Below are 22,390 nucleotides of genomic sequence, written 5' to 3'. Positions count from 1 at the left end.
CTTTAGACTAGATTTTGAAACATTGCTGTAAGGATCTGATGGCATTAGCATTAGTGACTTATGAAAAAAATGTTGGGTGATTAGTATTTATGGGAATTTAGGTTAGTGCTCCTGGGCACCCCCTACAGTTGCAGTGTGTAATTCAGTTTGACAACACTGTCCTTGAATCAACGGAAAGGGAGGGGTTGTGGTTTACTACCCTCCTCCAGAAGTTACATAGTGCAATTCCTGCAGTGCTGAGCCCTGAATTATAATGACAGAGGTCCTTACAGGCCATTAAAATGCTGGCACAGCAGGTAGTGTCACTGCCATACAGCTCCAGGGTCCTGGGCTGGGGTTGTGGGATCCAGCCCTGCTCTGAGTGACTGTGAGTGTGTTCTCCCTGTGTCTGCGTGGGTTTCCTCCGGGTGACTGTCTGTGAGGAGTGTGGTGTGTTCTCCCTGTGTCTGTGTGGGTTTCCTCCGGGTGACTGTCTGTGAGGTGTGTGGTGTGTTCTCCCTGTGTCTGCGTGGGTTTCCTCCGGGTGACTGTCTGTAAGGAGTGTGGTGTGTTCTCCCTGTGTCTGCGTGGGTTTCCTCCGGGTGACTGTCTGTGAGGAGTGTGGTGTGTTCTCTCTGTGTCTGCGTGGGTTTCCTCCAGGTGACTGTCTGTGAGGAGTGTGGTGTGTTCTCTCTGTGTCTGCGTGGGTTTCCTCCTGGTGCTCTGGTTTCCTCCCATAGTCCAAAAACACATGTTGGTAGGTGGATTGGCAACTCAAAATTAGTGTCTCTAGGTGTGAATGTGTGAGTATTTGCAACCCTGCAAAGTACTGGCGCCCCATCCAGGGTGAGTTCCCGCCTTGTGATTTTGGATAGGCTCCGGACCCACCGCAACCCTAAACTGAATAAGCAGTTACAGACAATAAATAAATGAATAGAGATCCATCCCCCCAGAGAGGGATGTCACTGCTTAACAGCTGCTGCTCCAGAGCACTTGCCCATGATTAGCCAGTTTTTGACCAGCTGTTATTTGGGTGGTGGACTGTTCTCAGCTCAGCAGACACTGATGTGATACTTGAATGGTGGTCTGTGTGTCACCGGTACTACAATGTTCTCTGACGTTCCTCCAGTCACACGGCAAACAACTAATTAAATACGGCATCACAGAAACAAACAAATGCAAGGAAGATGCTGAGGAACAGCATCCTCGAATCGACATTAAATGAGCACTGTCAGCGCTGAGTGGGAGGCCTGTGCCGAGGCTCACGGCTAAACTCAAAGCCTATAGCCCCGGAGGAGACGTACGCTAGGTAGCGGCAGGGGGTAATTATGGAGCCCAGTTAATGTAATTGCACTGATTCGGAGGGAACTGGAATTGCAACACAGCATTTCACATTAGCCTCTGTGCAATTATTCAGGCAGCACAGGCCTAATTATCTCTGCCAGCACTACAGTCTTCTCCTGATTGCTAACAACTTGCACCTTCTATACTAATTATTTACCTCATAAGCATGCATCTTTAATTTGCAGTTAAGGTGAATGGTAGGCTGTATGCTCTGTTTTTTTCCTGTATTGTTTTATTCATGCAGATATACAGTCATCATGCAGTTTATTAGAAACGCCTACCTTGTCCTTCCACTCATGACCACTTTATGAGGTCCACCTACCTTAGATCTCCACAGTGTAGGCGTATAATTACAGGCAGGCGCCCATCTGTTGCTGCACAATTCATCAGCCTCCCTCTAGCCCATTCATCACAGGTCATTTACAGATCCCCGGACCACTGTGAATGAATATCTCCACGTTGGACCATATTCTCAAAAGTTGTCATGGTTTTTACACCTCAGAATGGTATAGCACCCAAAAATATCAAACCAAGAATGGATCTGACCACTACTAAAGGCTTAGAGGAAGTTTAACACAGTGTTCATCACCTACTGAACCACAGCAAGGAAGCTGTTTCTAATAATGTGTCCAGTGGGTCTATAGGAGAGGTATTTTTGTTGTTGTTTTCAAAATGAACCTTGTTCTGACCACACCACAAAATATGGTCATAATATGAAAAGATACGTCATGGGGACAGGGGCAGATTTCTGCATTAAAAGGACATTCTGTCTCTAATCTAGTATTTAATATTTCTGTAGCATGGCATTGCACCACTCAGTCCAATCTGTTTGACAGAATTCAAAAGCTTTTATCCTTTATTTATGTTCATTCATCATTGTTCTCTGAAACACAATTACACCAGTTGCGGGAAAGAGGTGAGTAATGTGTGATATTTGGTTGCCTAGCAATAACGTTAGCTTTCGGTCTTCCCTCTGTGTTTCTGTTTAAAATGCTAGCTACCAAGCTAGTGTGTGGCTTTTATAGCTAATAAAAGCTAGGGAGTATATATATGACAGTGATGCACTAGCCACCATGCTAACATTAGCTTGTGATTGTTTACACTCATATAAAATAAGCATTTGAAAATGGCACATTCTATAGTTAGACAGTTTGTGTGCTACTAAGTTTCCTGGCATTTTAGCTCAGTTCTATGAAACTTTTTAGACATAGCAACATTTGCAGGTAAGAAATTTTTGCAATTTCATAAATTAAAAGATTCCAGGTTTATTTGCGTAGAGGTGCATGCAGAGATTTTTCAGTGTACTTGAATTAAATGCTTATACACTACATTTTTCCTTTACCTGGCCTTTTTTTTAAGAGAGTAATGTGTCCTGAAGAGGGCATTGCAGCTGTGGTAGAGGCTCAAATGCAAAACTGAGCTGGAGGGGGAGGGAGCAACCAGAGAAAGAGCTGGGGGATTAGAGGCTGAGAGCATACACTCTTTATGATGGGTTTATGACTGTCTGCTCTTCTGACAGGTGCTCTTTCTTTGGGGTTTTAGACAATCCTGTGGCATGTTTACAGTATTACCCTATGACCCATTCTTCATTACATATATAAGAGCAGTTTTCAGCAGATATTTATAGCCGAGTGCCACACTGAAAACAGAATATCATTAAACCGATGCAGTTTTCTAGTTGGGGAATGTCCATAGAAGGAACTCTGGATCTATGCTTCTTTTTTCGATGGAAAATATTTATTCTTAGTAATTAATTATAAACGTTTAAATGTTTCATATTGGACAGCTGAGAATTCTAGTTTGGACAGACTACATTTGCTACATTTATTCAGTTTACAATGCTCCTGAGCTGATTAGATCATTTAACACGTACAGAATGGAAATTAATCTGACACCATGCTAACGTTAGCTTTATCATGTAACAAAAATCTTCAAACCATACATCATTGCTCTCCAAAGAAAAACATGTATCTCTATTATGTTTCTACATCAGTTGAACACAGCAGTTGAAAAGACCAAAAAATGCTCCAAATTTAATCATTAATTTAATTAAAGGTTTAATTAAAGGACTTTTTACATTATTATTATTATTATCGTTACACTTATATAGCGCCTTTCTAGATACCCAAGGACGCTTTACAATCTACTCTGCTCAGCACGTTCAATTCACACACACACACTGGCGAGAAGCGGCAGCCAAACGCGCACAGCGTACTCTCGACCAGAAACGACCATCCACCTGGAGGACTGCATCGGGTACTAGGGTTTCACCCAGGACAGAGCGCCAATCCATATCTGGGCAAACACACATTCACACTCATTAACTCACAAACCAGGACAGTTATTACAGAAGCCAATTCACCTACCTACATTGACTTCCATTGAAAGTTAAGAATGTTTTACCCTTCTCGTGTAAAGTATTATTTTGGAGATATATATTTTTATTTTTACAGCGATAATATCTAATGATGTCCTCTCAAAAAGAATTAGAAATACATAACAATGAAAATGGGCGGCACGGTGGTGCAGCAGGTAGGTGTCGCAGTCACACAGCTCCAGGGGTCTGGAGGTTGTGGGTTCAATTCCTGCTTCGGGTGACTGTCTGTGAGGAGTGTGGTGTGTTCTCTCTGTGTCTGCGTGGGTTTCCTCCGGGTGACTGTCTGTGAGGAGTGTGGTGTGTTCTCTTTGTGTCTGCGTGGGTTTCCTCCGGGTGACTGTCTGTGAGGAGTGTGGTGTGTTCTCTCTGTGTCTGCGTGGGTTTCCTCCGGGTGACTGTCTGTGAGGAGTGTGGTGTGTTCTCTTTGTGTCTGCGTGGGTTTCCTCCGGGTGACTGTCTGTGAGGAGTGTGGTGTGTTCTCCTTGTGTCTGCGTGGGTTTCCTCTGGGTGCTCCCGTTTCCTCCCACAGTCCAAAAACACACGTTGGTAGGTGGATTGGTTACTCAAAAGTGTTCTTAGGTGTGAGTGAATGTGTTGCCCTGTGAAGGACTGGCGCCCCCTCCAGGGTGTATTCCCGCCTTGCGCCCAATGATTCCAGGTAGGCTCTGGACCCACCGCGACCCTGAACTGGATAAGTGCTTACAGATAATGAATGAATGAATTAATAACAAGGAAAATCAATAACTCATTTGAAATATGTGTTTGACCAACAGTGTGTGTCCCACACATTTTCTTATTTTACTGAATGGGATTTTTCTTATGTGTTGTAGAGCTTGTCCAACCTAGCAACAGTTGCTATAAACACCATTAAGTTCACAGGATTGGTAAGTGTGTGTGTTTGTGTGTCAGAGAGAGAGAGAGAGAGAGAGAGAGAGAGAGAGAGAGAGAGAGAGAGAGAGAGAGAGAGAGAGAGAGAGATTAACTGAGTCCTTTGTATCGAGTTTAACGTTGAGCTGACGCAATGGGAATGTGATGACTGCTCTGAAGTTGCACAGACACATGGAGATGTGTGGTGAATAAACATGAACTGTTCCGAGCTGTTTTTAAAGACTCCAGAATGTGAGCAGAATTCCTCAAGCTACACCTTGATGTATTCATAGGAGCGTGTTTCAGCTGCTGGATTTAGTCCTGCTTCTAAATATATAACAGCCACAAATTTCAATTTCAATGATTTTGTTCTTTATTTGTCATTTCAAACAATCTAGTCATATTTTATATCTAATAGGATCTCTCATGAGTCTGGAAAAGTAATTTGGTGTTCGAGTCTCCCAGAAGATTAAACCTCTGCCTGAATTATAAACAGTTTTTCAGTTTCACTGGGGGCTGTTTTCATCGCTTTATCTATTCATTTATTAATATCGTTTGTACGGCTGTTGGACTCATCAAAGTACACACACCTTGGCTGATGCAGACACAAATGCTCCTTGTAATGACTTGAAGAGGCACTCTGAGAACCTGATGCATCTTGCTGCTGTCTCTACTGCTCTTGTGTGCTGTGATTTATCACTTTGCCGATAAGCACGGTCATCCTGCTCCAAACTTGAACTTGAATCGTATGTTCCATGCTTTCAGGTATCAGGTGCTGTGAGGGCACGGAATCAGACTCCTCCCCTTTCCCAACGATGGTTTAGCGGTCAGCAGCAGGCAATAACGCACTGTGCTCTAATGATCTATGTGTGTTTGCCACGCCACCCTTATCAATATGTGTTAGCATGTATTTCACAACCTCCACAGAAGTCATGCTCTCTCTCTTGCCTTCTCCTCTAATGGCTGTGTAAATTGGCTGCGCTGGAGGCAGGAGCTGGAAAGGCGTAGCGGAGGTCAGCTAGGTCCAACCAGACGTGACAGTGGAGGCAAAACAGTCATGCTCCACTAAGTGGACACTTATTTACATTCATGAACCCAGTGGACACTGAACACTCACATCTACTGCCAGCGAGGTCCGCACAAATCCTGTCCACCTATGTGGTCTGCTAACACTCAAAAGTAGCTTCGGTCAGTAGATTGATGCTATGAGGTTTTGTTACAAAAGTGTGATCCAAATTCTATCCGTATGTTCCATGTCTTCTTCTACTGCCTGCACCGGGGTTGTGTGTGAATTTACCGCCTTCAGTTTAGATTTCTTTCTGAGCATTTCTGCTGATGCACCGTTTAAATCCACTTCATCATGTTTTGATTTGTTGTAAGTGTCTGATTTAGTGGAGGGACTTGAGCGCTCAGTATTCACAGCTAATGTGTTACAGCGCATGCATCTGTTCTCCGTCCTTTAGTCTGTTTGAGTTAGTCCCAACATTAAAGCAGTGAACAGCCAGCATGTAAAACAGGGCACACACCTCTCTCTTTCTCTTTCTTTCTTTCTTTCTTTCTTTCTTTCTCTGTCTCTCTCTCTCTCACACACACTTCTGTCTTTCTTTTCCTTCTTAGTCTCCATTCTTACTCTATCTCTCCCCTTTCTCCCATTCTTTACATCACCCTCTCCTCTTTTTTAAATCTTTCTTGCTCTCTTTTCTCTCCAAGTTAGTTTTCTTTCTTGCTTCAGATTCTTTCTTTCTCCCTCTCCCTGTGCCTGTTTTTCTACATGTCTCTCTCTCTCTCTCTCTCTCTCTTTCTCTCTCTTATCCCTTTTTCTGTCTCATCTGTTCCTCTTCTCATCAAATGAATGTTAACTAAGTAAATATTAATTTAATGAATGCTCTAAGAAAATATTTTCATACTTTCATTCCTTTCTAAAGACAGAAACAATGCTGTTTTTTTAACGTGGGGCTGTCTGACAGTGGCAGAGCGGTGATGACAGTCCTTCACCGTGAACAGAATGACTGTTGTGTGACACACTGTTGAATGAGAAGAGAGTCGTGATTGATTCCACTGTGGACTCACAGCTTTCAGAGCTGAAACAATAGAGGAAATGCCATGGGGGATGGGGACGCAATTAATTAATGGAGAATTCGGCTTGTAAATTCCCTGTTGTTATGTGACCGTGGGGTCAAGCTACATATACTAATGATGTGTCCCCCTTTTATGAAGCTTTAGTGTGTGTGTGTGTGTGTGTGTGTGTGTGTGTGTGTAGGGTGAGTCAGATGCATCTACCACTCAGCTTTGTTGAAAATTACCGTTCCATTTTGCCCTGCAATTTAATCACATCATAGTGCTCTCAGATTTTGGGCTGACTTTGAGAGATGAGAGACTTTGGGCTTCTCTACTGGCAAAGGGGTGCCAAGCAGTTAATATCCATTTACGTAATAGGGTTATCTGTCCACCAGGCAATATCCAAAGAGATGCCCAAAAGCCTTTAAAAATTTAAGGGAAAATTCTTAAAGTTGCCCATATGACGGAAGAATATAGACTGTATAGACTCCTTAACGATTAGCCCCAACTGACACTGAAGTTCTACAAAGTGTCTGAGCCCAGATTGCTGTCTGGATATGGCATAACACAGGACATCAAATCAAAACAATCTCTCCTAAAAGTACAGTAACAATAAAACGAAAAGGATGAATGCAAAAGGAGAAGGCTATTGTTAATGCTATAAAGCCAAATATTGCAGAACTCAGGACATCTGTGTCACTGTTGGTGATTCCCAGAGGTCACAAGACCCATGTCGGGTACTGTAGTTAGAACTTAAAAACAACACAAAACTGTCAAACAGACACACTTTAAGAGCACAGTCTCCTGATATCTTTCTTAACCTTATGAACAAACCAGTCTGTTAGACACTATGATATGCCATTGTGGATTTGGTTAGGAACAATATTAGTCAGAGTCAATGACATTCTCTTCAGTGTAGGGTTGAAAGAGGGAAGGGGCAGAGGGTGGGCGAGCGGCTGTGATGATAAGCTAGAACCTGGGCAGATGTTTCAAGAGACTTCAAAGTATCAGAGCTGCTCTGAAGTAAGCTGCTCGGGGATCCAGGTTTGAAACGAGGCCAGCCAACCCTCAGCGGCATCCGACTCTCACAGAGTGACCATGTGTCAGGCCTCAAAGCCAATACTAGATTTCTAAAAATTCGGGTCTACTGAATTATGGGTAATGCGTTGAAAGAAATGGTTTTGCTTCATTTAATTATGTGAATAAGAAAAATCTAATAAAAAAAATATCAGTAAGGTTTCTGGATGGACGAAGTACAGAGAGGTAGGAGTGGGCAATATGAGTGTACAATCAATATTGTCAATAAGGAATCCTGAATACCTCCATCATAATTATGCTAAGTATTATGCTAAGTAGCACTTAGCATCATTACTATGCTAACTAGCCATGACAGATAAAGAAGAGTATGTGAAAATTGGTCAGTGTATGGATGATTTTAACAGTAGACCATTGTCACCCACGCCGTTTTAAACGGTTAATCTGTGTTCTCTTGTAAGAAACTCCTACTGTGACAAACAGTGACAAAAAAAAGACAGTTTCTGACTCCGAAACACATCAAACTCTTTCTTCTGAGCTTCTGGAAAAACTCCCTTCAGCTGAGGCGAAGAGACGAAGCTTGCTTATTGGTCAAGCCCCGCGTCAATCAACAAACGCCGCCGTTTGTTTTCAGACAGGTCCCGCCTTTCCTGCGCTACTATTGGCCAGTAACTCGTAAAAGCAACAAGCCTATCAGCTAACACTATCTGCATGGGAATATGGACAGATAACCAATCGGAACACAGAGTGGGCGGGACCTGTCGGAATACAGGTGGGGTGAGAGCGCAGAGATATAAATAACACCTGATGTGCGGCTACGCTTTACAGCGCCCCTACACGGAGTGAGAGAGAGAGAGAGAGAGAGAGAGAGAGAGAGAGAGAACCAGGCAAGAAGAGAGAGAGTGAGACCGTGGTGAGAAGGCAGTGACTGGAGGAGCAGAAGCTGGGCGGGGGAGAGCAACTGCAGATATAGAGAGAGAGGCTATCCCCAAAAAATAAAAAAAGAAAGAAAAAGAAATCCAGAAAAGCATTGCTGAATTTACAGCAGCTCAAGACTGAAGACAAGGCAGAAGCAAACGAAATAACGCAATGTCTTCGTCGGGTAAAGACAACAGCGCCCAGCACGCCAATTACGTGGGACCCTATCGCCTGGAAAAGACGCTTGGCAAGGGACAGACAGGTTTGTCCTCTCACCGTTTTGGATGCATGTGTGTGTTGTCGGGACCTTGAGCGCTTTGTCCGCCACCTTCTAACGGGGCACGCTGATGCTTATCTCAGTTCTCAACTGTGCATGCATTTGCAGTTATGTGGCAGGGAGGCAGGACGACTGTGCAGTTGGGGGCACGTTTGAGAGAAATGCCCCCCTGTCCACTTTCGTGCGCTCTGCCCCGGAGGGCTGACGGCGCGTTCGATTGCGCAGTGCTGCTGAATAAGAGATGGAGGTTTGTTGCCTCTTTCTTTGGGAAATCGAAGTTGGCTCCCTGTGAACTGTCACCGTGGTTCAGTCTAAGTCTGTTAATCCTGATTTGCTCGGACAGTCGCAGCGGTGTCTCAGCGGTGAGAGCGTTCACAGCGGGCAAAACCCGAAATGTGCCGCTGTGTGTTACAGAAGTGTGGGTGATGCTTTTTTATTTTGGTGCTGTAGCAGGTTGATATGGTGCAAGGGACTCTTCTTAGCAAAGAGTTTCGATAATCAGCGCCCCCTGGCGGCCAATGAAATCTGAATAGTGTTGAAATCCTAACTTCTGAGATTTCTGGAAGTCATAACACTTATCAGCTCTTTTTTGTCATTTAGAAAGAAGCTGTTACTGCTGCGTCAGCTTTAAAACTGACGTATGTATCACATACATGCGACTCTTCTGATTGGCTGCCTTTGTTCAAAAAGAAATCCAGGCTAAACACTCCTTGAAACTTTGACATGAATGGCCGTGAGCTGCTTCTGCTTTAATGATGTCACAGACTCATCCCAAAGTGGGATGATCCTCCAACTTGTATTCCATATGGATGGAGTGAACTGAGGGGTGAATGGCACGTTCCAAAACTTTTAACATCAAATTAAAATTTTATTTCTAAAATGTGGGTTAAATTAGCATTTTCTTCCCAATTAAGAGCATTTCCAAGGTAATATTAAGGGCTGTGCTTCTTAACAATAGTCAGTATTTGGTGGTGATTGACCTGCTGACCTTTGGTTTATGGATTTGTGATGGGGTCAGATATGGGTCTGGTATTGAAGTGACAGTGGGGAAGCCTCTGGTTCTTGGTAGCGAAGGGATTGTATACAGCTTTGCTCTGGTGAAGCGGTGCACATGAATCATGACTAAGGTTGAATCTCAAATGGCTTATTATTCCCTGCATGCTGTGCTATATAGGTTATGAAGTAATGGCTTCCCTACCCAATGGGGAACTATATGGGAAAGAGGCTAATGCTATTTTGGTGTTAGCCTATATCCTGTAATGAAAGATTATTTACGGTTAGACCCTATAATCAAAGACTGTTTAGGTTTATATCCGCACAGTAATCTGGATGAGTATGTTCAGTGTCTGGCTGTGTGCTGTGTATGTACATGACTATGTACTGTCACTATTGATCTGCTTGCTCCAATTCATTTGGTGCTCAGTGTGATATGAAGCTGGGCATGGCCGCTGGCCTCTTCTTGACTACTGTTGATTGAGTGCGGTCAAAGTTGAGTGGCCTGGCTTGGCCTGTGTGGTTCGGTGTTGAATGCAGCGAGGATTTAGGCTTCATACGTGAAGGTTCAGACCAGTGTCTGTGTATAATCCTCAAACCGGAGTCAAGCTGCTGTCGCGAGGGCACCATAGACTCCTACGCTACAAGCTAAAGTAGGAATATTGTGTTGTAGCCTTTATTTTGGTGAACTTTGACATTTGACAAGTTGTCTGTTACCAGTTCTTTGTTGGTATTCATTTACACAATGAGAACATTGATTTTGAAGGAACATTTTTGAATCATAACATTGTTTTCATGTTCATGATTTCATGGGATGTCTTTTAGTGTCAGCAATTAAATGAATTGTACAGTAACAGAGACTTGAATCTCTTTACAGTTAAAGGCTAAGCACCACTTAATGGACCTCCATGAATATTTCACATTATTGTAGTTACTGACAGATATAAGTATGAATTAAAATGAAAATGGCAGCTTAATTTGCTTTAAAACTGACAATTTTATGAAATTGACGGAAAAACCCGAGCTCGCTACGGAAATTCTTGAACACGTCCGTGACGTCACTGGTGGACGACAGCTGAACAACGCCGCGGTAAAACACCGTTATGACTGACTGTTATGACAGTATCTAGCTAAATAACCAACATTATTCATGACAATAGCCTAGCAATAAGCTACACTCAAATTTAGAGGTACCGTTATTCTTGTAAATGTGATCGAAGTCGAACTCGAATTCATCCGACACTATAAACCTCCGTAATGCAGCTACGTAGCCGAGTATAATCTGAGCACCGAGTTTAGCGAGTCAAGCTAACGTTAACTAACACCAACTAAAACAGGCGAAGTGAGTGTCCTTACCCTGTTTACCTCCATGTTACAGAGGCTCTTGAACACCTTTCGTTGGTGTCCTTACATGCCCATATTGTTGGAAAAGCGCCAGTGAAATGAGCTACAGATAACGGAGTGAGCGGATGGTCCTTTCCAAAGTGCCCGTTTAAAGTGGACAAATTTAGTCCATTTTCTGGATATTTTGGGATCTTTGGGCCATTTGTTCACAGATGTCCCACTGTACATTGAATGATTGCAGCCAAAAACAACACACCTTTTTGTCATTTTGCATTAAATTAAGTGCAGCTTCTAGAGTTGTTGTCCACCATCTACGTCACAGACAAGACGCCTATTAGAGTTTCCCAACACCGTCGGGGGCGGGGATCAACAGTCTTTTAAACCTTATTCCTTCAATTAGTAAGAAATAACATGTTTTCTGACTCTCAATAAACACAAGTTAGGAACTCAACCACTGTATTTATTTGTTTGACACTTTCATAGAGCTGGTGCTTAGCGTTTAAGAAAGTATATTAAGCTTTGTCCCACTTACATCAGCAGTACAGCACTAAAACTCCTCCCGTGTTGTACATGCTAACCGCTCAACAGACGACAGACCCTGTGTGGAAGCAGTAATTTGATTGGAACGCTGACCCCTTGTCGTGGAATGAATTTTGCCCCAGTGTCGTACTCTCTCCAGCACGTATGTTTAAGTGGACCTTGAGTCTTTTGTTGTTACCTCTTATGGTTTCTAGGCTATTCACCCAAAACTCAATGCAGGTGCATGTTGAATGATTAAACATCCTTTAAGATTTCCCCCAAGACCTCCACATGTTGTATGTAACAATATGACAGACATGCTATTAAACTGTATGAATGCTATCTGCTCAACAAAAGGTAGACCCCATCCCATGTGGATACAGTAGTTTGGCTCTGATTGAAACGCTGTCCCCTCGTCTCTAAATGAATCTCGCTGTGGCTCGTAGCCGGAGGCTGGGCCTGCCTCTTTGACTGGTTAGTAGCTTGGATTTCAGCGCTGTCTTGCTGCCGTTGGCATAGCTGCTGAGAGAATGCTGCACAATAAATGGAACTCGTCTCTGCCGCCGCCGCAGAGGATTGCCCATATGTCGAGAGAGAGAGAGAAAGAGAGAGAGAGAGAGAGGGAGTCTCATACAGTGAAAGCAGCTGATGGGGGAGGGGAGGAGATGGATGGGGTGGGGGGGAGGGGGGTGCAGTTTGAGGGAGAGTTCTCCGTGCTAAAGCAGGACCCCCGTGGGAAGCCTAAAAAGGGACGCTCCTGTTTAATTTACCCCCCTCCCCCTGAATCAAATCAAATGTGCTAGCCTGTGTTTTCTCCTCTTTATTTCATTGCGCCGCACACTGTATTTTAGCCACACATTTTATCGCCACAGGCCGCAGAAAGCAGGCAGAGGTGAAGATTAGTGGAGCTCACGCTGTGAGACAGATTGGACCCATCTACATGGCCTGTTCAAACACAGGCAGCAATAACAGTGTTAAAGCAGTGGTTTGAACAGACCTCAAATTTACACTGTTTTCCCATGTGGCCAGTGTACTCGATCAGAAGAGATTTGATTGGTTCCTTTAGTCTGCATCTGTAGTTTTGCACTGGAGATACGAGGCTAATGTAATAAGTAACAGTAGCTTATAGCTGTGAGTTAAACTGCGTATTTGAGTCATCGCTCTCCTGTATTTGTGTCTTCTCTTGGCAGGTTGTTCGCTTTAAAAATGAATATATATATGACACACATCTTTATGTATATATTGCTGTCAACTAGTGACCTATAATTGGTTTTATTAGGAGACGTAAACACAGTGTCGCTACTGTGTTCAGAAAGTAGCATTATTTTTAGGTTGAAATATGGACTAAATCTCTCTCCCTCTCTCTTGCTCTCTTTCTTTCTCTCTCTCTCTCTCTTTTTCTTTCTCTCTCTCTTTCTTTCTCTATCTTTCTTTCTCTCTCTCTCTTTCTCCCCCCCCTCTCTTTCTTTCTCCCTCTCTTTCTCTCTCTCTCTCACTCACTCTTTCTTTTTCTCTCTCACTCTTTCTCTCTCTTTCTTTCTCCCTCTCTTTCTCCCCCACTCTCTCTTTCTTTCTTTCTTTCTACCTCCCCCCCCCCCTCTCTCTCTCTCTCTGCGCTCACACACACACAAAAAGCTGCTGTGAGAAGTTTGACACATGCCTGGTTTAATCTAAACATGTATCTCTTATAAAGTTGTTGAAGCTGAAATATTGAGGTGTTTTACTGTCTGTGAGCTGCACGCTGCAGTTTTTTCTCAATTAAAGCTTGTGTCCGAACTTCATTGTGTTTAATGTTAACTCTGACCCTGAAAGTTTTACTCAGCAAAGTCTCTCTCTCTCTCCGTCTTAATCTGCTGAGTACAACTTCAGGGAGAGCACAGAATAATTCTCTTTAATAGAGAAAATAAAGCGTGGCTCAAACATGAGTGAGGTAGAAGACGAAACAGGAGCTGTGTGTGTGTGTGTGTGTGTGTGTGTGTGTGTGTGTGTGTGGGAGAAAGAGAGAGAGAGAAGGGGAAGGGTAAGAATGGGAGATAGTGATGTTATTTAATACATATTTCTGCACAAATAAAATGTAATCTGAACTCGGTAGTAGAGACCCTGTGTTTACAACGTCAGATTAAACAGTATTTTTGTACGTGCCGATACCGATACTTACTTAGAATTAAACAGTTAGGAGCATTGTGTAATAGTGTGATTATTAAATAAAATTTTATTGTTCAATTCTGGAACTCCATCTTTTATTTAGAATTTCCCCACATTACACCACCAGTAAACAACAGCACCCTGATCTATGGCATCAGATCCGAGCATCAAATTTACGAGCAGAGAATATAATTTTGTTTGATGAATAACTAACAAACAGTGCTCTCACATTTCCCGGGAGAAAAATCCACCTTGTTCGAGGACAGTCAAGACTCACTGCTCTTGGGTTCTCCCCGTAGTCCTCTTTGCTTGGGTTGCCATCACAGATTGTGAAATAATTCCAGATCGCAGATATTTTGAGTTGTCTGCTCATTAGCGCAGCAACGTGCGCTAGGCACAAGGCATCGGGTGTTGGTATCGCAGCCTCGTTTGCGATTACGTGTACGCGGAAATGAACACTATCTGTATTCATGCATATATTTATAGAGAGCCGGATATATGGCATGTAAAATGCCCAGATCTGACACATCAGCACACAGAAATTCATGCCCTCTGGCAGCATGCTGTGTGATGATGGGGGCTTTACAACCCACTCAGAGAGAGCAAGGCCAATTATACTCTCTTAGGACTTTGGGCTACCCTCCCCCAGAAGTTACACAGTGCAGTTTCTGCAGTGCTGAGCCCCGAGTAACAAAGACATAAGCTCTATTTTCCTTATTACAGATCAGTGAAGCATCACCATGATTTTGAATATGCTATTTTAAGATAAAAATACTTCTTAATGTTGCTTTAAGCATTTGTAGGCATACACAATGCTAACGGTTAGCTATACGTTTCTATTAAAACGCTTCGTTAGCCTCATTGCTTCAGTGCAGAACTAAAGAGGCCAGTTGTATGTTAACTGTAATTTAATTAAGGAGGACATTTCATTGTATGTTTAATATTAGACTGAACTATGGCTTAAAGCTGTGTTGCCGTAGCGATAGCACACGTAGCTTTGTGCTATGGTTTCTCCTTCTACTGAATTCTCGCTCCTTGACTTCCATCCTCTCTGCTCACTCACTCAGTGAATACATCCCCAGGGTGGCTCTCTAATGAAGCAGGGAAGTACCTGAGCCACGCAGCTGTCAGGCCCACAGACAGAGCCCAAGCGCTGGGTCAGGGCCAGAGGCTTGTAGGCCAGGCTCCATGCGGCTCAAAGCTTAAACCACAGACTTCCACAACACTCGCAGGCATGGAGTCATGAGAGATAATCAAGCCACGTATAGTCCACTCCAGGGCTGAGAACGCATGGTGGTGGAAAGCCGCTGATGCACAGCACCTGCAAACAATCTCCAGCAGAGGTCCATCAACAGGCCGGGCCTTGCTGCAGTGCTCAGCCTCAGCCTCGGTCAGTGAGGACTGCCTCCATGCAAATCCAGTCTTTTCTCCCAGGCCTTATGGATGTGAATGAGATGGACCCATTTTCACAATGTATTTATATTTGTATTGAAACAATAGCTGTCCTTCTTTGCAGAGCATTCTTCTTTTTTCGGATATTTCATGTTTATATATTTTTTGGAAATTTGGGAAAATGGTGTTGGAGGACGCCCTCTTAAGACCCACAAAGAGGAGCTTGTTTCTGAGACTGAAAGCCTGTCTGAAGTGTCAGCGGCCGACTGTCTTGCTGGGATGACTTTCTGAACAATTTGTCTGTGTGTTTCCATCTGAGGGGGTTGAAGTCTCTTTTTTTTTTTCCCAGACACATCCCAGTATTCAATTGGCTCTCATTTGTAGAGTGCTGGGTAACAGTGGCTTGTTGTCATGGTTGCACCCCCTTCCCACAAGGCTCCTCTCACAATGGCCATGCTTTCTATCTTGGAGATCACAGGCAGACGGCAACAGCCCGTCTTTTAAACCCCCTTCACCCACCCTCATTTGCAGGAGTGGAGCAGCCTACGTTCAGACCTCTATTAACACGCCGTGCAGCTGAATTCACGTAGAATTTGCGATCTTTATTTATTTAAAAGGATCTCCTGAGTCTGAAACTTGGTTTTTGGCTTTACCCTTTGGGATGAAATAGCCTCAAACCCTGAGAGAGCCAGTCGCTTTGTCTGATAGTGATTACAAAGCTGATCAAATCTCATCATCACCAGCAGGTGATGACAATATATGAGATATTTACCAAAGCTCTAGGGATGGAAACAAAAGAGAACGCCCACTGATTATTGGCTTTGACCGCTGTAGCCCAGAAGCTGAGTGAGAGCCCGAGATAAAGTCAGTGCCTTTAGGGCCGAACAAGTGGGACAGCCACCCGACATGTCAACGCTATAATTATCTTCATTGCTGAAAGGGAAGTTAGGCCAGATTTTAAATTGTCTTTTGTTGGGTGTGCTTTTTATTTTATTGCTTTGGACATATGAGGCTGATAATGCTAACAATTAGCGAGGCTAAAATATAACATCGTATTGTACTGGAACCTATTATTTTATGTGTCATGCAGTCACTACGCTATGGCTAGCATGTTAGCTTGTGTGTTAGTGTGTTAGCATGCAGCTAAATCATTAGATTGACTGTATTAAACATTCTTTTATGAAATAAGTAAGTAATAGAAAATTATAAACGCTAGGTTAGCATCATAATAACTACATTTCAGACTTGACTCGACATATTCTTAGTTTTTAAAATTGAGAAAAGTGTTTCCCAAAGCTGTAAACAGTGACAGCAATCTTGTATTTCTCACAATGCTGATTGACTTTGTTTGGAAAATTTATAGCCTTTGTTTTAACAGTGCAGTATTCTGGACTGCCGTCTGTTTCTGTGTCTATTGTTTAGACTCAGTTTCTAGTATTCCTGCTGATTGCTGGTGTTTGTATTGTCTGTGTTTTAGTCTGCTGCTCTTCGCTCGAATCCTCCTGCCCCCCACCCCCCTTTTCACCACGGAGTTCCTCTCAGGGGCCGGCTGCCGTCTCTGTGGGGGTTTTTATCATAGAAACACAGCAGAGCTCAGCAACTCCTCCATTCTGTCCTCCACGCCAGGGTTCACTCTATCTCCATCTCTCCATCCCTGTCCTCACGCCGTCCCCCATTGCTTCATTGCTTCTCTTTTCTGCAAACTGCCCTCTAGAGGGTACATGACTGAGGTTAAACGTAAAGAGTCCATCAGGACGTCCACCTATTGATTTTTGGCAGGTCCTTTATGAACGTTTTCTTAAACCCTTTGCAGATACAGTTAATTTTTGATGCTAATATAAATGTGGGGTAATTTTAATTATTTATAATTTTTCACTTGAATTTATTTAAAAATGGCAGATTGTTTATTTTCAGGCTGAAACTTATATAGTTGTGTAAGGACTAGCATGTTAGCTTTCACTAGCGTGTTAGCTTGTGTTGCTAGATAGCAGTTCTGTTTTTGGAAAACAACATTGGGATACTTTGCTACAAATTTTATATAATTTTTTAATGGTGTTGAATGTTCTAAAAGCATTTACATAACTGAATTATTACACTCCTCAAAATTATATACAATTATAAAAGGCATAGCAAAACGCTAAATTTTAAAGGTACACGCATTCATTACCTTTCAGTCACATTCTGTAGTAACATCTACCAACTGACATTGGCTTATTAATCAAGTTTCTTTATATAGAGCCTCACACATTCACATCAAACCCACTCGAATCTAAATACCACATTTCTAATCCGACCGTAGCACAGGCTGTGGTCAATAACTCAACAGATGGGCTTATTTGGGGTTTAATTAGGAGAAGCACTTGGCCTGGGGAAGTGCTGTGGAGCTTGCATGTTTGATCTGAGGGCAGCAGGCCATAGAGGGGGTGAAAGTGCAGAGTAAGAGAGGGACAAGACACTGACTCTGCAGAGTAAACATCACGACACACACACACATTCATCCTCCCTTTGTTCGCCTGTCTGTCTCCCATCGTTCAAGTGCGGGACGCTCAGTTTTTTTGACATGGCCGGACACAATGGCCCGGAGCATCTCGAGCCGCCGCTGGAGAACCGATATATATTTATTCACCCATTCATTTGGAGAGAGCTGCTACTGTATGAATGAAACGAGGTGGCGTGTCATTTCACATGCATGATTGATTGGTAAAAGAACCAGAGGGGGTATATCCTGTCCAGATGGCCGAGCTGGGCTGGGCTGGATCACGATGGCTGGTCATTAGTCAGGTGGTCGCCGATGCCTGCTTGTTGGAGCTCTATTCAGAGACAAGAGGGGGGTCAGGCTGCTTTTACTTGAGGTTATGGGATGAAGTGAAAATGAGGGAGGAGGATTCTGAAAGAAAGATGACAGACAAAAGACTCTCAGTGGAATATCAGATGAGTTATTATTTGGAGAGCTGGCTAGATTCATGCGCACATACGTAGAGACATATGATTTAGGAAAAAATGGCAAGGTTGCAGCAACAAAGGAAGTGTGCACTTGCAATATACATTCACAAACAAAAGTATTAGCTAGATATTAGTCCTGAAATTAGTTACAGAGACGTTGTAACTATACATTTTAAGCTTTTAGCTAAAATGCAATGTAGTTAGCGCTTTAAAATGTTCAGAATTTAAAGAAAACACCAAATTAAATCATCATACTATGAATGTTGTGCTTGTTTAAGCTTGTGTATGCTAGTTTGTGGTGCTAATTTAGCATGGTCATGCTGCTAACTGCTAGCTGGTCCGTGCTAAGTTTTCTAATAGGGAAGTGCTTTAAACAACAATTAAGGCTAACCTCCATTTTTAAAAAAAAGCCTTTGTAGACTTGGGTTAATAAAGTAATTGGTATTTATTTTCCTCAGAACGTTATGTCATATCACCATGTGACTGGTTGGACAGCAGTAGCCAACAATAGAGTATCTATTCACATCATCTCTCACCCTTAGTCAAAGGCAAGTTGGGGTTTCTATGGCAACCACCCACTTTTTATACATATGTGGAAAGGCTGTGGTGCGTTGCTCCTCGGCTTCGCCTGGAGGGTCGGCGCTATTGATCAGACTGTAGCCTCTCCGCCCGAGCCATTAGAATGTGAATGAGGATCTCCCCCATTTCTTGATGTGGGCTGAATAGTGTCTCTCAAGGCCAAATTACAGATCAGACTCTTATTGTTGCCTGATATTTGGTTGGTAAGGTAATCATTTTGCTCGGGTTCAATTTGATTCAATATGTCACGCTGTCCATAACGTCTCTGTCACAATGACCCGAGGAAAAGAGTCCAATTAAGTAATTTTAGCGGTTCTCAATTATCACCTTTTCAGTCCACGAAGACGGCAGCAGCAGCCTTATGACATCACAGTAGCGTGCAATTGAAATCCATCACCTTCAGACTCTTCCCGCAATTTGGAGGTCTCTCGGTTTCGAGTGGACCCCTCGACCTGTGGTAAAGATGTCAACGTCAAGGCCCCGAGAGAGCTTCGAAACATCGCCACCGCTAGAGATAGGAACGAGGCTGAACAATAAGCTCTTGATTGACAAAATTATTCTAAGCATGTCTGTCAAGTGGAGGGAGTGCATTGACAGCTCAGTCAAGCCAGTTTATCAATGAATGAGTTTAAGGTGGCATTGTGTGGGCTCTTTGTCGGGACGGTTTTACAACCAAAAGAAGTGAATAGTTCTATTAAGATCATTTCACGAGCGCGGAAATAAAAGGTGCGGGAGAGTTATTTAAAGACAAATCTTTTGATATCAGGGGAAAAATAGAACAAAGCCTGTTTATTGTAGCTCCAAAACACACACACACACAAATTTAGAAACAGTGTTTAGCTTGATTCAGTGTTCCTCCAGTTCCATTTTCTTTTTATATTCATGGAGAGCCTTCTGAACAAAAGCAGGGCTGTTATTTTTGAGTTTTCCGCTCGTTTGCTGTGGCACTCGCTCATTAATTTTCTGCCCTCCATCAGCCAGTGCTAATACGGCCCCGTAATGAAAAATTCAGCCGTCGAAGCAATGAGAACTTTTAAGGCTTGTTGCTTCTGTTCTCTAGAGGGATCAATCAGATCTGTCTGCCCTTTAAAACTCCATCAGGTAGCGTGGCTGGAGCTGTTGGCCCATCCATCTAACATGTTATTATACAGCGATGACATTAGCAGCAAGCAAAGTGGACTAGAACCCTCAGCGCCGGGCCTGGATTTCTCAGCCACAAGTGAAAGCGGAATTTCACAAAATCTTTAAATAGTACATTCATTCATTCATTCATTATCTGTAACCCTTATCCAGTTGAGGATCGTGGTGGGTCCAGAGCCTACCTGGAATCATTGGGCGCAAGGAAGGAATACACCCTGGAGGGGGCGCCAGTCCTTCACAGGGCAACACACACACATTCACTCACACACTCACACATACGGACACTTTTTTGAGTCGCCAATCCATCTGTGTTTTTGGACTATGGGAGGAAACCGGAGCACCCGGAGGAAACCCACACGGACACGGGGAGAACACACCACACTCCTCACAGACAGTCACCCGGAGAAAACCCACGCAGACACAGAGAGAACACACCACACTCCTCACAGACAGTCACCCGGAGAAAACCCACGCAGACACACAGAGAACATACCACACTCCTCACAGACAGTCACCCGGAGGAAACCCACGCAGACACAGAGAGAACACACCACACTCCTCACAGACAGTCATCCGGAGAAAACCCACGCAGACACACAGAGAACATACCACACTCCTCACAAACAGTCACCCGGAGGAAACCCACGCAGACACAGGGAGAACACACCACACTCCTCACAGACAGTCACCCGGAGGAAACCCACACAGACACAGGGAGAACACACCACACTCCTCATAGACAGTCACCCGGAGGAAACCCACGCAGACACAGAGAACACACCACACTCCTCACAGACAGTCACCCGGAGAAAACCCACGCAGACACAGAGAGAACACACCACACTCCTCACAGACAGTCATCCGGAGAAAACCCACGCAGACACACAGAGAACATACCACACTCCTCACAGACAGTCACCCGGAGGAAACCCACGCAGACACAGGGAGAACACACCACACTCCTCATAGACAGTCACCCGGAGGAAACCCACGCAGACACAGAGAACACACCACACTCCTCACAGACAGTCACCCGGAGGAAACCCACGCAGACACAGGGAGAACACACCACACTCCTCACAGACAGTCACCCGGAGGAAACCCACACAGACACAGGGAGAACACACCACACTCCTCACACAGTCACCAGGAGGAAACCCACACAGACACAGGGAGAACACACCACACTCCTCACAGACAGTCACCAGGAGGAAACCCACGCAGACACAGGGAGAACACACCACACTCCTCACAGACAGTCACCAGGAGGAAACCCACGCAGACACAGGGAGAACACACCACACTCCTCACAGACAGTCACCCGGAGGAAACCCACACAGACACAGAGAACACACCACACTCCTCACAGACAGTCACCCGGAGTTGTGCAGATAATACACATTAATAGCTGAGAAGCACCTCGTCAGGACCTCACCACCGGGTTAAGTCACGTAGCTCTGAAGGCATTTTCCACTTCGAGCCTCTCCAACCAACCAGCCACATTTCATTAAAAAAACGTCCTGAAGCTTTCACAGCTGCTTTGCCTAGTCCTGGCCGACTAGATTATCGGCGAGATCAAAGCCGGCGAAGCTGCCTTTAATCGTTTCCTCCTTTTTAATGAAAACTATAAACATACTTTGCATTTGGGTCAATTACATTTATAATGGACTGGTGAGGGATTTAATTGACTCACATGGGCTGCGGAGGAAGGGTTTGATAATTGCAATTCCCCCATAATGGTCCTGCTCTGGTATTGACTTTGTCTTTTCCTGGATATACTCTGCATCCCTAATGCCATCAGGTGACCATCTCATTTCCATGCGACCTACACAAGCGGAAAGCTCTGGGTAGAAGCAGAGGTACACAGTAATATATTGCTGCGTATTGTGGTTGCGATACGCCTCGCAGTAGAGTGATAACACAGCAATGAATATTTGATGTGACACAGATAAGAATGTCCTGTGTTATTAACCTGAATGTCGTCCATCAAATGTTTATACGCTTGTCTTCTTTGACTAAGTGTTTGTTTGTTCTTGGATTATTCCACCATCTCTGACGCCAAACCAACATCTTAGAGGCTGTGAGAGATCCCGAATGTGATGTGGTCCTCCTTTGATTCAGTCACACTTCTCTTCACAATTAGACCAAATGAGATCTAATATATTGTATTAACAGAGATATCATAGTAAACAAGGATCGTATACACACCTCTACTGTGCCCTACAAGAGAGCTGTCACAGTGTCACGGCTAGGACCAGCTTCAGAATGATTTGAACACATTGAAAATGAAAAGGATAGACATCAGTGCATCAGAAAATCTATATATTTTTAACAGGAAGGTGTTTTATTATTTAAAAATAGAAAACAGAGCTCAGAGACACCCTTTTCAAACACAGAGGCTTGTTTCTGACAGACTCGGAGATGCCAGACACAGTGGACAGTCTGTGTTTACGGCCTGCTGAAGTGGAAAACGAAATCCA

General features: G+C 43.7%; 1 protein-coding gene across 2 annotated transcripts in view; it reads left to right on the top strand.

Moving 5' to 3' along the window:
* The first annotated feature begins 8,586 nt into the window (after positions 1-8,586).
* LOC136676532 (serine/threonine-protein kinase BRSK2-like) overlaps positions 8,587-22,390 on the top strand; it is a 182,723-nt gene continuing 168,919 nt past the window's right edge. For both annotated transcript variants that reach the window (XM_066653621.1, XM_066653620.1), the window contains exon 1: positions 8,587-8,840. In XM_066653621.1, coding sequence (XP_066509718.1) covers positions 8,750-8,840 — 91 coding nt within the window. In that variant the 5' untranslated portion in view covers positions 8,587-8,749. The remainder of the gene's footprint in view (positions 8,841-22,390) is intronic.

This window comes from Hoplias malabaricus, chromosome X2, assembly GCF_029633855.1.
Source record: "Hoplias malabaricus isolate fHopMal1 chromosome X2, fHopMal1.hap1, whole genome shotgun sequence".
Classification (NCBI taxonomy): Eukaryota; Metazoa; Chordata; class Actinopteri; order Characiformes; family Erythrinidae; genus Hoplias; species Hoplias malabaricus.
The sequence above is the reverse complement of the archived record's forward strand: the minus strand, read 5'-3'. Positions and strand labels throughout refer to the sequence as shown.